The sequence below is a fragment of the Cheilinus undulatus genome, linkage group 19, assembly GCF_018320785.1.
Source record: "Cheilinus undulatus linkage group 19, ASM1832078v1, whole genome shotgun sequence".
Taxonomy (NCBI): Eukaryota; Metazoa; Chordata; class Actinopteri; order Labriformes; family Labridae; genus Cheilinus; species Cheilinus undulatus.
In genome coordinates this window covers 9,004,824-9,019,051 of record NC_054883.1, presented here as the reverse complement: position 1 = coordinate 9,019,051, position 14,228 = coordinate 9,004,824, and the positions used below count along the sequence as shown (strand labels likewise).

General features: G+C 35.4%; 1 protein-coding gene across 3 annotated transcripts in view; it reads left to right on the top strand.

Annotated features, from left to right (window-relative positions):
• The window catches only part of hacd1 (3-hydroxyacyl-CoA dehydratase 1), an 83,960-nt gene that overhangs the window by 66,196 nt on the left and 3,536 nt on the right, over window positions 1-14,228 (top strand). For 2 of the 3 annotated variants that reach the window (XM_041813935.1, XM_041813933.1), the window contains 4 exons: window positions 8,265-8,382; window positions 8,506-8,706; window positions 8,997-9,118; window positions 13,562-13,740. In XM_041813935.1, coding sequence (XP_041669869.1) covers window positions 8,269-8,382; window positions 8,506-8,706; window positions 8,997-9,118; window positions 13,562-13,740 — 616 coding nt within the window. In that variant the 5' untranslated portion in view covers window positions 8,265-8,268. The remainder of the gene's footprint in view (window positions 1-8,264; window positions 8,383-8,505; window positions 8,707-8,996; window positions 9,119-13,561; window positions 13,741-14,228) is intronic. The other variant, XM_041813934.1, reaches the window with a different exon arrangement.

Below are 14,228 nucleotides of genomic sequence, written 5' to 3'. Positions count from 1 at the left end.
GGAATGTGTGTCAACATACCAGTTTAATACCATTATTTTTGCAGCAGAGATGTTATGAACTTGTTGTTTTTAGAATAGTTTGCACAAAATTCTGAGAACGACAGAAATGATCATTCCCTTCAACACAACAGTCCCTACGACTTTTTGTTCAAAATCATCCAGCCCTACTTAGAATTATTTCTATTTGTGTTTGTTGGAAATACACAAGATGAGCAACTTAAAAATAATCGCAACATATGGGAAAAAATTGCGATTAGAGTATTTTCCCAAAATGTTCAGCCCTAGTCTGAACTATATTAAGTATCTGTATCAGATAAAAATAATTTGTAAATACTGGCATATCAGCTGATGTTGTACATTCCTAGATCATACACAAAAATCGTAGTTATTGATGCAATAATGTGAGCTTTACTTTATCATAGCTTCTTATATTAGTGTACAGCAGAATTTGAAGATCTTCACAATGGCACCATTAAAATCTACATAACAAAGTTTGTCAGGGTACCAGAATTTTAAAATAACAAGGTACTAGTAAAAACTAAACAAGAATGATATCTGTTATAGTAAACTGCAACAAAAATCGAAGTCTAAGGCACCAAATAATGGGTATTTTATTGATTTTAATTCCCTAAAATAGCAAGCAAACTATAACAAAAATAAGAGAAACAAACAACAGGGTTTTGGGTTTTGTTGTTTGCAATTTCCATAAAAAAATGCTGGCAAACCCCTGAAAACTCTCTAAAATTGCACAAATATGTTGGCATTGTGTAGATAGTTGAACTATTCTCCTTCTTTTTTTCTTTTTGCAGCTTTTGGGTTAAGATGTGATTATCTGGAGTTATTTTTAACCATTGATTTTTATTGATTAAATGATCCATAAAGATAGCAGAGACTGATTCTTTTAAGACACATGGCATTAAAGAGTATTAAGGATTTGAAATTTTGGCAATCATGAAAACATTTATTTGTTGATCACATTTGTATTATTTTGTAAAAACTGTAAAGTAACCACAGTTGTACACTTAATGCCTTTCAGTCAGATAATATGTGACTCCAGTAGAATATACTTTAGCATTACATTGTCTATATAGAGCATTTAAAACAACAATTTTTAATTGCTGTTGGTTATTTTCCAGCACTGTTTAGCTGATCATGAGCGACTGAAGGGGCCTCCTGTTTGGTACAAAGATTACACATCAGAAGAAAAATATTCAGAAAATGAACATGAATGTGCACAAGTACAGCTGATCACATTTTTTATATAAATACAAGTCAGTGAGTATTATCTGATTAAAATTAGAGAACACACTCATCATCAGGACCCCCAGATTGTGTGACCTAGAAAAGGTGAGAACCACTGGATCATTGGATTTTCAACAGTCGTATAAATAAAACCAACAGAAACTTTTAGTAAGTAGTCAGACCCTGAACTTACAGACACAAGAGGTAAAGAATGCAGCCCATATCCTTTATTATTGTTCTGTCTTTTAAAAAAGTAAATCATTAATGTATTTTTTATAAAACAAAAAAATTGTACCTAAATTATTCCTGTGGTTTACTGAGGAGTAAATGGGCATAAATATGAATTTTTCCTCCTCAGTAAAACACTACAGAAGTACACTTTCAGCCCACTGCAGCAACATTTCCTCACTTCTACTTGAATATAACACTCCAACACTACGTGCAGGTGTCACAACTTTTCCAGTCCTACGAACCATCATTTACTGTGTAGTTTTTATTATTCATCACAGCTTACACTAGACAGAGACAATGCTGTAGTATTTCCTCGAATATGAGTTGGTCTCTGAGATCTTGAGGGTGAATTAAACTCTGCAAGGTAAAATCAAAGTTAGTATCTGGACAAATAAAGCAGAGCTGTTGAGAGAAAAAACAAAATATACTTTATATTATGGAATATCAGAAAATGTTTGTTCTTATAGGGCTTCCATACAATGATATGGCTTTGTTTAAATTTGAGCAAAATAAAATAAAGTATTTCATGCATATTTATGTCCATGAGTTTCAGCTTTTTTAATGAGTGTAAAGCTAACACATTTTGTTTGAAGTTTGCTTTGATAATTCAGTCTCTTTGTTGAATTGAGGGTGTCACCTAGGATTAAATGCACACTGGGTCCCTTTTTTACATTTTCCTCATTTTTAGTTTAAAACAGTTCATTGAGTAAATAATTAGCAGATTAATGTCGTGATCCGTAGTTGCAGCCTGATATCCAATCCGGCGTCGTACGCATTAAGTTGTTGATGCCATTGATCCCGTCAGCAGCTCTGTGAGATAATCTTTCATGGCTTCAGTCTGTTGTAAATGTGTCTCCTCCTGTTCACTTTCACTTCTGTGTGCTGCTGAGTCAGCTTCACCGAGAGCGTTTATGGAGAGGATTTTTGAGTTGAACACATGGATAGCATGTCTGTGGTTTGTCAAATGATACACAAACATCCAGAGAAGTCATCACCAGAGCGGTTCTGTTGTCTTTACTCAGAAGTTTTGATATTTAGATATAAAAAATCAAGTTTTTCAATTTGTGTCTCCCAATGATTGACTTCTGTCCCTTTATTTGTGTAAGTTGTTAAAATGTGAAGTTAGTGGCTAACTGATAACTAAAACTGTAAGGTTATCCTTTACTTCTGAAAGGAGGTTTCTCGACAAAACTGTAGACGACAGTTTTGTTTTGTTTTTTTTTAATTTCAAACAATCCAAAATTTTATCTGTTATAAGCATGCAAAGTAGGGCTGTCAAAAATATTTAATTCCATTATTTTCAGGATTTCTATAGTAAATCACAACTAATTACATTTTGAAATGGTGCTATTTTGTACTTAAAACTGTTTGTGTCATTTGTTAAACATTTTCTGCGGTCTTTAATTAAGGGGGATTGATTTCCTGTTTGAATAAGAGCTGCTTATTAGGTAGATTGACAAATATGACATTATCTTAACCATGGGTGAAAGAAGTTTTTATGGACTGGAAAGGAAATAAAGGAACAGTATAAAGGGACGTGTTTGATAACACAAGGTATAGATGACTTTTGACTTTTTTACTGAGCTGTCTGTTATTTATTTATTTATTTTTTAAGTGAAATGAGACATCAAGGAGCCGTGGTGGACTTATTTTACATCACTGAGGCTGCAGGAAGACACTGAGACTTAAAGTGTGCTGAAAGGGACAACAAAAGCATAAGATTAATCCAGATTAGTTTTTTTTAAAAGTGCTCTAATTGTGGACCTTAAATAATCACTATTAATTTGAGTAACCTCGACAGATCAAATATCAAAGTGTATGTTAATGCTAAACAGAAATTAAAGTTTTATTTTGAAACAAATGTTGAGGGCCGAACAGAGTCAACGTTTAACCTTAAATTGTCAACCTCATTTTACAAGTAGAAAAAACTTAGCTCTGAGGATGAAGGATTTTGAGATTCATGAATTAAAGTGACAAGTTTAAAGGCTCAAAATCCAAAGTAAAAAGGCAAACCTATTAGTTCAAAAGGACAGAACACAAAATTAAAAGTCAAAATAATGGTTTTAAAAGGCAAATATATGAGATTGAAAGCCAAAATCACGAGTAAACATTTAAAATCACGAGTTTAAAAGGTTAAAATATGACTTAAAATTCAAAATCATAAGTTTCAAAGGACAGAATATGAGAAAAAAATCAAAATCATGAGTTTAAAGGTCAAAATGGGAAAAGAAAATTCAGAGTCATGAGTTTCAAAGGTCATAATATGAGAAAACAATCAAAACCATGAGTTTAAAAGGTAAAATAAGAGATAAAACTCTAAATCATGAGTTTAAAAGGTTAAAATATGACTAAACATTTTAAATTGTAAATTGAAAAGGTCAAAATATGAAATAAAAAGTCAAAATCTTAAATTCAAGTCAGAATTGTGAAATGCAAAATTAAAAATCTGAACTTGAAAACACAAATTAATTTCTTTTCTCACATTTCTGACTTTTTATGTAAGTAATTTACCCTTTTTCAGATGTGTATGACATATCAAGGATATTTCAAATCATCAAGGTTAAGTTTATATTTTCATGCTGGAGGAAATCATCAGACCTCATACTGGTGGGCCAATTATAATAAAAATATGAAATGATCTTACGGGCCCGGTATAACAGTACTACGGGCCGGATTTGGTCCCCAGGCCTTGAGTTTGACACCGCTGCCCTAACTGAAGCAGTGATTTATGTTCACCTGCACTAATCTCAGATTAACTGTCCTTGTGCAGACTATTGATCAGATACAAGAATTTAACTGGTTATTTGGTGTGGTGTGTTATCCTTTGTTGTGTTGCTGACAGCACCATTATTAGAAACTTTGTCTTTGTTCGATGATGTTTAACTTGTTTGATTAACAATAGTGAAAAAACCTTCATGTTCCAGCTTGCTTTATGTCCTTCCCTTATTTGCAGCCGCCTGTACATGATGATTTAATTTACTGATATTTAATGTATGGTATATAGAAATGTTCATATCTGCTGATATTGAACTTTTTAAGATAAATGTATTGATATTATTATGAAGAGAAGAGATATTTCCCCTTTCTCATCATTCTCTGTGAATGAGGGCTGAAAATTTCTTTAAAAAATAATTAAATTGCATTTTTTTTCCAATATTGCAAGTGGGATCTAATTTTATTTTTCATCATTTTTTAAAAACAAGTAATAAATCATTCTATAAGAACACAGTATTAGATAAATTAATATAAACTTTTTTTCTGTAGGTCAGGCCTGTATGTTAGGATGAAATTAGATGAGACATGATTCAATATGAATGTTATTTTTGTATTTATTTACTTCGATCCCAGTAGTTACATTGCCTGATTTGTTTAGCTTACAGCCTTGTAAACAATCATCATAGCATTGTAACAGAAGTCTGCCACAAAACTGAGCTGTAAACATCGGTATAAAAGTCAGTAACAATAGGGCTGAACAATTTTAAAAAAGATCTAATTCAGATTATTTTGAATCGTATTGGAAATTCGATATGATTTTTTGTATTGAAGAGAATGATCTTTTTTTTGGCTTTCACATTTTTAATGAGAAAAACATACAAATCAAGGGCAGCAGCTTTTTCAGCAAACTTCTTTAAAGATTCGCACTTGAATTTTTGCACGATGTGTAGAACATAACATCTCTGCTGCAAACATAAATTGTATATAACTGGTATTTTGACAAACAGAAATGTTTTACTCTGTGTTGTCTGGATTGGTCTAGGTTATTCTGGGTTTTTATTCTTGGTCTTTACTACTGGAATTTTACATACCTAGATTTTATGATGTCTTTTTAACTTGAAATGTTTTCAGGCTTTATAACATGTCTACCAGGAACATTTGGATATTGGGGTTATGTTTTCATGGGTTCTTCTGTTGTTGGGGTTTTGTCTTTCTTGTTGTGTTCTTTGCTTCTGTTATGATGCTTTGTCTTAACTGTGATTCTACTTATTGTCAAAGCACTTTGTAAATCTCTGTTTTTAAAGGTGCTATAAAAATAAAATTATTATTGTAATTATTATAGATATTGCACTACAATTTGAAAATTGTAGTAGGATACAGGCCTGCCCACAGAAATGGCCGGGCCCCTGACAATGGGCCCTTCCTAGTTGTGTTATTGATGATATCAGTGTGTTTGTGTTGTAGCAGAAGCATTTATGCTAGCATCCTGGCTAACAGTTCTCTCATTCTGAAGCTGAAAAGTGTCAAAATATTTTTGAGTTCTGATGCTGATAATATTTATCTGTGCCACTTTTACCACCTTTTCTGCCCAGTTATGCCACTTTTCTTTGCCAGTATTTATCCACTTTTTACAACACTTTTTACCCATTGCCATTTTAAAATCCCATTCCATCACCTTTATGGCTCATTTATGCCACTTTATAATCAGTTTTGCCACTATCTAACCTCTTTCCACCAAGTTTTCTGCCCGTGTTGAGTACTTTTACCGTTTTTTTTGTCCCTTTCCATCTCTTTCTTGCCTCTGTTAACCCATTTTGACACTCATTAAATTTTTACAACCTTTTCCACCCAGTTTTGACACTTTGAAGCCCATTTTTGTCACTTTTAACCCTTTTCACCACTTCTTCAAACAATTTTTGAAAATTTAAACTAGGGCTGGGCAATTAATCGCATATTACATTAAATCGCATTATGGCTTGCTGCAATTTACAAATTGCAGAAGCTGCAATATAATTTTTAAACTTGAAATATGTCAAAATAGCAGTTTAATACCTTCATTTTTTGCAGCAGCTTTACAAGCTTGACCTCCTCCACCCCAGCTGCCTCCTTTATAGCTTAAAGCTTGTTGCACCCTCATATTCAGATTCATGCTACTATGGCTTAATTGCCTCTGAAATGATTTCATTCTTTTCAATACACATTTTCATTTATGTGTTCATTCATATGGGGGTTTCTAGCCATGCACTCCCTGGAAAGTCAACGCATGCTGCTTGACAAACCCAGGGAGCATCTTTAGAGCAGAGCCCTCTCTCAGATAAACTGTAAGGCTTTATCCATTTTGCAATGAAATGGTTAATTATGAGTGTTCATGACTGAAGGTAGGTTACAATATTGATTTATTGCTTGAATCTGTTGAAAAATGCACAAGTTGAGTAATCTATTAATAATCACATATTAAATCTCATTCACAATATCGGGGAAAAAATAGCAATTCAATTATTTTTGCAAATTGTTTAGCCCTAATTTAAACCATCTTTTTACTACTTGTTATGTCAATTTATACCACAGTAAACCCACATGTTTACATATTTGGCCAATTTTTGCATTTTTATCACAATTTTTAGCATGTTTTCCTTAAAGTTGTCTTTCTTTCTTTTAATTTTCTTGCATCATGATTTTTGTGCACATCATGGCTTGGCTATTTGGTTATTGACCACTATTCATCCACTTTTTTCAGCACTTTTTACACATTTTTGCCACTTTAAACCCATTTTTGCTATTTTTAAAACCCCATTCCACCACATTTAATGCTCATTTTTGCAAATTCATAGTCCATTTTTGCCATTTTTTAACCTCTTTTCACCACACTTCCTGCCAGTTTTTGCCACTTTCCACCTAATTTCACTACCTATCCTACCCAGTTTGGCACTGTGAAGCCAATTTTTGCCACTTGAAACCCATTTTTGCCATTTTAAAATCCCATTCTACCACATTTACTACTCATTTTTGCCAATTCAGTCCATTTTTGCCACTTGTTAACCTCTTTTCACAACATTTTCTGTCAGTTTTTGCCACTTTCCACCTATTCCCGCCTAATTTCACTACTTTATCCTACCCTGTTTGGCACTTTGAAGCCAATTTTTGCCACTTTAAACCCACTTTTAGGATTTTTGTCACAATTATTTAACACTTTCTCTCCTTAAAGTTGTCTCCGTTTCTTCTTTATTTTCTGGCATCATGGTGTTTGTGCACATCGTGGCTTAGCTATGAAGTCTGGCATTTCTTTCCGAATGGTTCAGTTAAGTGGTTCCCAAACTTTTCACAGCCCGTACCCCTTCAGACATTTGACCTCCAGTCATGTACCCCCTACTGTCATGCACTTATAGCCGCTAGAAAAAGAAATGTGTCTGTAAGCCTGCCGCCACCCCCACCTCCCACATTTAGTATGCATAACATACAAATAAAGTCTCTTAAAGTGAATTATTTTTCACAAAATTGATTATTTACCAGCATTTTCAGTGAGCAACACCAGTTCACTTTTGACAAAAGAAATTTACATTTCTAGAACATATTCAGTTATGAACTTGAAACTGTTAAGTACAAACTCACCACAGCTTTAATGAGAAGGGTGTCTGACTGAACGGATGTTACTGTAAGAATCTCGGACAATTCAGGACAGATTTCCTTCTCCAAGATCAATCAGAAAGAAAAATCACGTTTTTATTTTATTTTTTTATTTGTATTTTTCACGTACCCTCTACGTCACTTTGTGTACCCCTGGGGGTACGAGTACCCCAGTTTGGGAATCACTGGTTTAGTTCAATATGCCAAAGAAAGGAAATTCTCTTTTAAGAAAAATGGTTTGCATTTTGTAGAAGGGTGTATCTTACAGCAGAAACAAATGTGAAAGTTGTTGTTGCTTTGATTAGGGTGATTATTATTTAGGTAAAAAAATGAAATACAGTTATCAGCTTAACTTTCCAATGGGCTATTTGTGTAAATGTGCCATTGAACCCGTTTCCCCCTATAAAATGCTCAGTAAGAGAATTATCATTTGCTGTTCTTGTTTCCTGCAGGTGGATGGTTTTGGCCATGGCGATGATACGCTTCTACATCCAGAAAGGCACACATAAGGGTCTGTACAGAAGTATAGCAAGAACACTCAAGTTTTTCCAGACCTTTGCGTTAGTTGAGGTAAGAATTCAGAGTTGACTGTCCAACAGAGTGAAATGACTGAACATCATATATGCTACAAATACCAAAATGTTAATAAAAATGAAGGATATTAACTCTTTAAAAATATGCCTCTTCTTCCAGGTGGGACATTGTGCCATCGGTATGTTTCTGTCTGAAGATTTAAGCCAAAATAAGAACAAGTCTGCACCTCTGCAGTTACTAAATGTTGTTTTATCCCTGTGCTGTGCTGCAGGAATCGTGAGGACTTCTGTGATTGTAACCGGGGTGCAAGTGTGTTCGCGGATTTTCATGGTTTGGTTCATCACCAACAGCATCAGACCGGTGACTATCACTGCACAACACTCACTCTACCACTACTGCAAGTTCTCATTTAGCTGTGCCAGAAAAAGAAGACTTTTACAAATATTTTATCCAATATCCTTGTTAGGAAATGCACAAAAATGACTACATTTATCTTAGATTTTTCTCTGGTGTTGATACCTCCACATGTCCAGCACACATATTCTATATCAAGGAAGGGTTCTCTGTTGTCTACTCCTGCAGCACATGCCACATTTTACACATTTAAACATGCCCTCTATATGTTTGTCATTCTCTAAACCTAAATGAAGATCCAGAATGAAGAGAGCGTAATCCTATTCCTGGTTGTGTGGACGATGACAGAGATTACCAGATATTCCTACTACACATTCAACCTGCTCCACCACCTGCCGTACTTCATCAAATGGGCCAGGTGGAGATGCCGGCGCTCGTGTTGGGGATGAGCTTGAATTGTCATTAGCGTGTCAGACATTGTGTCTGAGCATGTTTGTTGTGACCTGGAGATTTCCCCCCAGCATGCTTCCTCTCACAGACCTAGAGCGGCTTTACGTCAGGAAGTAGTACAGCTGTGTGCGTGTATTAAATATCGTCTGGCTAACTCAGAGAGGAGAAGCATGTGTGTGTTTATTGATTAGCACCTCATTAGCTATTCTCTGTCAGTGGAGGGTGAACTAACTGCTAACTGTGCTGTGACAATACTGATCATGAAATACAAAAGGCTGAGAAAATTAACATTTTGTAATATAATAATAATAATAACTTTATTTGTATAGCACTTCTAAAAACATGGGTTTACAAAGTGCTTTGACATGTGTTTGTAGCAACAGAAGACACCTGACAACATCAGCAAAATCCAAAGCAATTAAAGAATCTAACCAAAAATATAATGGAGATAATATAGATAATAGAAGACGATAGATAATATAACACCTTCTAGAAAGTAAAATCTGAAAAAGTTTGACTTTTCTCTGTTGTTTGAGTTTTTTTTTTTTTAACATTTTTGATACTTGTAGAAGCCATGTTTTAACCCTCAGACCTCTGTAACAAAAAATTCATTTTGAACTGCTAAGAGACAAAAATGTTCTCATCCAAAAACGGACATAAAATTGATACAAATCAATATTTATTTTTGTACCTTGAAAGACTCAGAACTTTTCATTACATTCAGTCATGTTTATTTAAATCAGATATGTAGTAATTTAAATTGATTTAACCCTTTAAATACCACTTTACATGCCAAATGCGACAGATCTTATTTTGTAAAAAACACACAAAAAAGTCCTTAATTTCCACATGCTTAATGCTAGATGAGATTTTTTTCAAGGGGGAAAAAAATACAGAACCTCTTAAGGTCCACTCATATAAAGCCAAAACTAAAGCACACTTGTCTCTTTTCCCCACTCCTCCACTGGCCTGCACTTGCGTCGCTCCAAGCCCAACCTGGGACAGAGCACGGATACATCGTCACAGCCCACTAAGACATACAGTTAACAAAACGTGTGATCTTAGATGGTAGGTACAGTGGAGAAATACACTGACAATAGTGACAGTAGTTTTGCTCACTGTGGCTTAATTTGAGTTTTTTAGTCAGATGTGCCATTGCCATTGTCAAAAGGAACAACTGTGTTGATTTTATGTAGCACGTACGTTCTACAATCATTCTTGTTGGCATGCATGAGCAGTCCTGCCGTGCTAAAGCTCACCTCTTCCATCTGTGCCAGAAACCATTCCTTGCTTCAGCATTGTAAAGAGAGCTCACTCTTATTAAATAAACTGAACTGAAGCATGATACAGATTGAGAGAGAAAGCAGTAGTAGTGCTTTTGAATTTATAGGTCAAATACAACAGTGCAGAGGTCAGGGGAGGGATGGGATTGGATGCTAGTCGGTGAGCAGGTCAGAAAGATACTGGGGCGCCATAATGTTCAGAGATTTATAGAACAGTTGCAGTTGTTTCCCACAGGATTTTAGAATACTATCGTGGGGGACCCTGAACCTTAGAGGGGGTCCAGGGGCATAGTCCTCCTGGAGAAAAATTGTGACATTTTGAGGTTCAATGACCAATCTTGTGCATTTTTAGAGCAAAAGGAAAAGACTAAATATATAGATTGTTTTTCTCTTTAAATGATTCTGATTAGATCGTAGTAATAAAATAAGAGGCAAACTGATTATAATTTGTTTGGCTGATTCCAGTTTTTAGTTTTTTCCTGGTCTGATCTGATGATCAAGATTTTTTTTCTGATTTTGACTAAAACTAATCTCCACCTGTGTCATAGCCTTTATGTCCTGTATTCTTGTTTATTTTTATCCCTTAATTTATGATGGAGTTGATATTTTATATTTGTTAGCCTTAGTAAAACATAATCGATCTAAATGATATGTGAGTTCAATTTCTGTGTCAAGTTTACATGCAGGAGCATGTACCATGCAGGCACTTTTTGGTCATTGGTCATCTTCTTTTTTCCCAAGGAACTTGAAGCCATGTCCGAAGCAATATATATTTTAGAGTTATCTGTCCGTCCCCTGTCCAGCTCACTTCTGTAATTATGAGATCTCAAGAACAATTTTAGGCATTTTCTTCTAACTTGGTGCCTATGTCAACTCTTCGAGGAATGATTTGAAGGATTTTTTCCAAACTTTACGTCGAGCTCCATCTGACTAAAGCATGTGGAAATGATAACATTTTCCAAAAATCAAAAAAACATCCCAACTCTTCTTCCTGACCAACCACTGTACACTGTCTGGTTATTGTAGCTATACCTCACCAGGCAGTTGCTCTTATTACTTAAAATTATAAGTTAAAAATTCTGTTATCTAACAACCAAAGGCTGTTTTACCATTAGGCAAAAGAAGGCAATTGTCCCAGAGCCTTATGCACCATGTGGCCTCAAGATAACAGCAAAGGTGAGCTTCAATTTGTATGTGTAAAAGCATTTCAGGGATAAAGATTAGTATTTAAAATGCAAGTAAGGTGCCCAGTGGGCATAAACTAGCTTCAGACTAGGGTTCCATAATTTAAATACTTCCTTGGAAGGACCCAGAGACTCCTTACTGAGTTCATGTCTTCATTACAAGCAAGTTACAGCAAAGTAGATCTGTATGAAACTTCCAATCGGTGAAATAGTATATTCTTTGTTGTTAAATGGCAGAAAAACATTTAAAAATTATGATTTTTTGCAGAAGAACTGCTATTATAGCAGTGGCAAGAATATATAATTTCTATCCATGAGTTAAATTGGTAAATAATTAATAACTTTCCCTCGAGACAAGTTAAAATATTGCAATGTGGAATCTTTCACCTGTTTTTCCTTATATGTTTCATTTAAGCAAGTGCTGCTTGCTTACATTTAGGTGTTATCAAGTAGCTACTTAGTTTTGAGATTTTTTCATTGAGTAGAGATATTTTTTCACTCTTTATTATTATTAATACTAGTAGTACTAGTATAAGTATTATTAATAATAATATCAATATTTATTTTTATTATTATCATTATTATTATATGTTTTATTTCATTTTATTTTATTGTGTTTTATTAAATTTTTTATATTATTATTTTTTTATATTATTATTTCTATTATTATTATTTTCTATTATTTTTTTATCGCTAAATGGAGAAGGGCCTTATGTTGATTTTTTGCCTGAGGCTTCCAATGACCAAACTGCTTCTGGTGACAACCCTCGTTTATATGGATAAATCATAGCTTTTGATCTAGTTCTTCATTATCAGAAAAGAAAACCTGAAATTTCAGATTACTTTCAGTTATATCAACAAAATGTGATACCATTCAACAAATTTCTCTGCTTCAAAGTGACATAACTTCTGCCTTGTACTATATGAAGAGCGCTTTATGACGTGGCAGTCTGACTCTGAAATAGGAGTCGTTTGGAGGAACGTCAGCTGTACACATTGATAGCTGTCCAACACACAGGCTTGGCATCTAACAGCCCTGAGAGTTACTATCAGAATACCCAGGTTTATATGTTACATCAGCCCATTCACTAAGAGAGACATCGTTCTGTTTTTAACCTGCTGCAGACAGAGGCCCACCAGCTAATTATTGATTATCCTTAAGTGTCTCATTAGCTCTGTGCCAATCACTCATTTGTTTGGGTGTTGATTCTCACGTATTGAATGCCTCTCTCTCCTCCCTGCCCCCCAGCCCTCATGTATTCCTTCAAGCATGGAGGAGACGCCAGGCCCCCCAGCAGAGGGGCTCATGTTCAGCTGCTCCCGTTTTTAAGACCATCTGTTTTGGTCATGGAATGTTTTCTCTCACATCCGCTGGGACGCTCCCCCGAGCCCTCGCTGTGGTCTCGACTAAATACAGGATCTCTGTAGCCCTGAGTCATGGCATGCATCGTACTAGAGAGGCTGTGTGGTGACACAAAGGGAGGCAGGACCTCTCACACTTAAAGCAAAGTGACAGGAAGCTAGAGAGGGAAGCCTGGAGGATGACAAGGAACTTTATGTCTTTATGGTGCATTTTTGGGGGCATTTTTGATGTGGTATTTTCAGATTGGTTTAGAGACAAAAAGGAAAGATCCTTGTTCATGTCCTAAAAGTGCTGAGCAATCACTATCCCTGCAGTAATCAGCCATTTAGCCTAGTGATGGAGTTGTCTGAAGAATGCAACAACAGTCTCATTCTGCAGTCCCCCCTCTGCACTAACTTTCACTCATGTAGTGACGTTTAAGGGTCTGATTTAAGAAAGCATGCATTGTTTGTCAAGCTCATCCTTATGATTTAGTTTGAGTGCTTATTGTCTAAACTGTTTGTCCATCTGAGCATGGGAGGGATCTTTGCTGCAGGTTTATCACTTATTCACAGTGCTCTCCTTCCTCTTATCCTTCACAGATACAACCTCTTCATCGTCCTGTACCCTCTTGGAGTCATCGGAGAACTAATGACCATTTACGCTGCTCTACCGTTTGTACGCAGATCTGGAATGTACTCCATGAGGCTCCCCAACATCTATAACGTCTCCTTCGACTACTACTACTGCCTCATCATCGTCATGTTGTCCTACATCCCACGTAAGGAGCGTTATTTATTCTACACAGCTCATATTACAGCAGGATAAAATGTTCAAGAGTAACGGCTTCTAGAGAAGGATAACCACACCAGACTTTAATTCATCACAGGTGTAAAGTGTCTGCTGTTGTGAACAGCCTCATGAAAGCTCACACATTAGATATCAATGACTGCAACAGATAAAGGCTTGTTGTGCAAAATTCTGACTATTTAATATTGCAGAAATCAGTCATACCCTAAAGCAGTGGTTTTCAGCCTTTTTGCCCAAGGCACACCAGATCCATATCTATACAAAATTGCCTATTTAAAACATAAACAGTAAATCAAACGTATAGCATTGTCCAGGCAACCACGGAGTCAGCCACTGCTTTATAATTGACACCAGGTGATCTCATGCAAGTCCTCATCAGCTGATGTCCAGCTGATTTGCTTTTAAATGTGGTATTGGCTAATCGCCTCACAACAAGAAGGTTCTTGGTTCGCTTCGGGT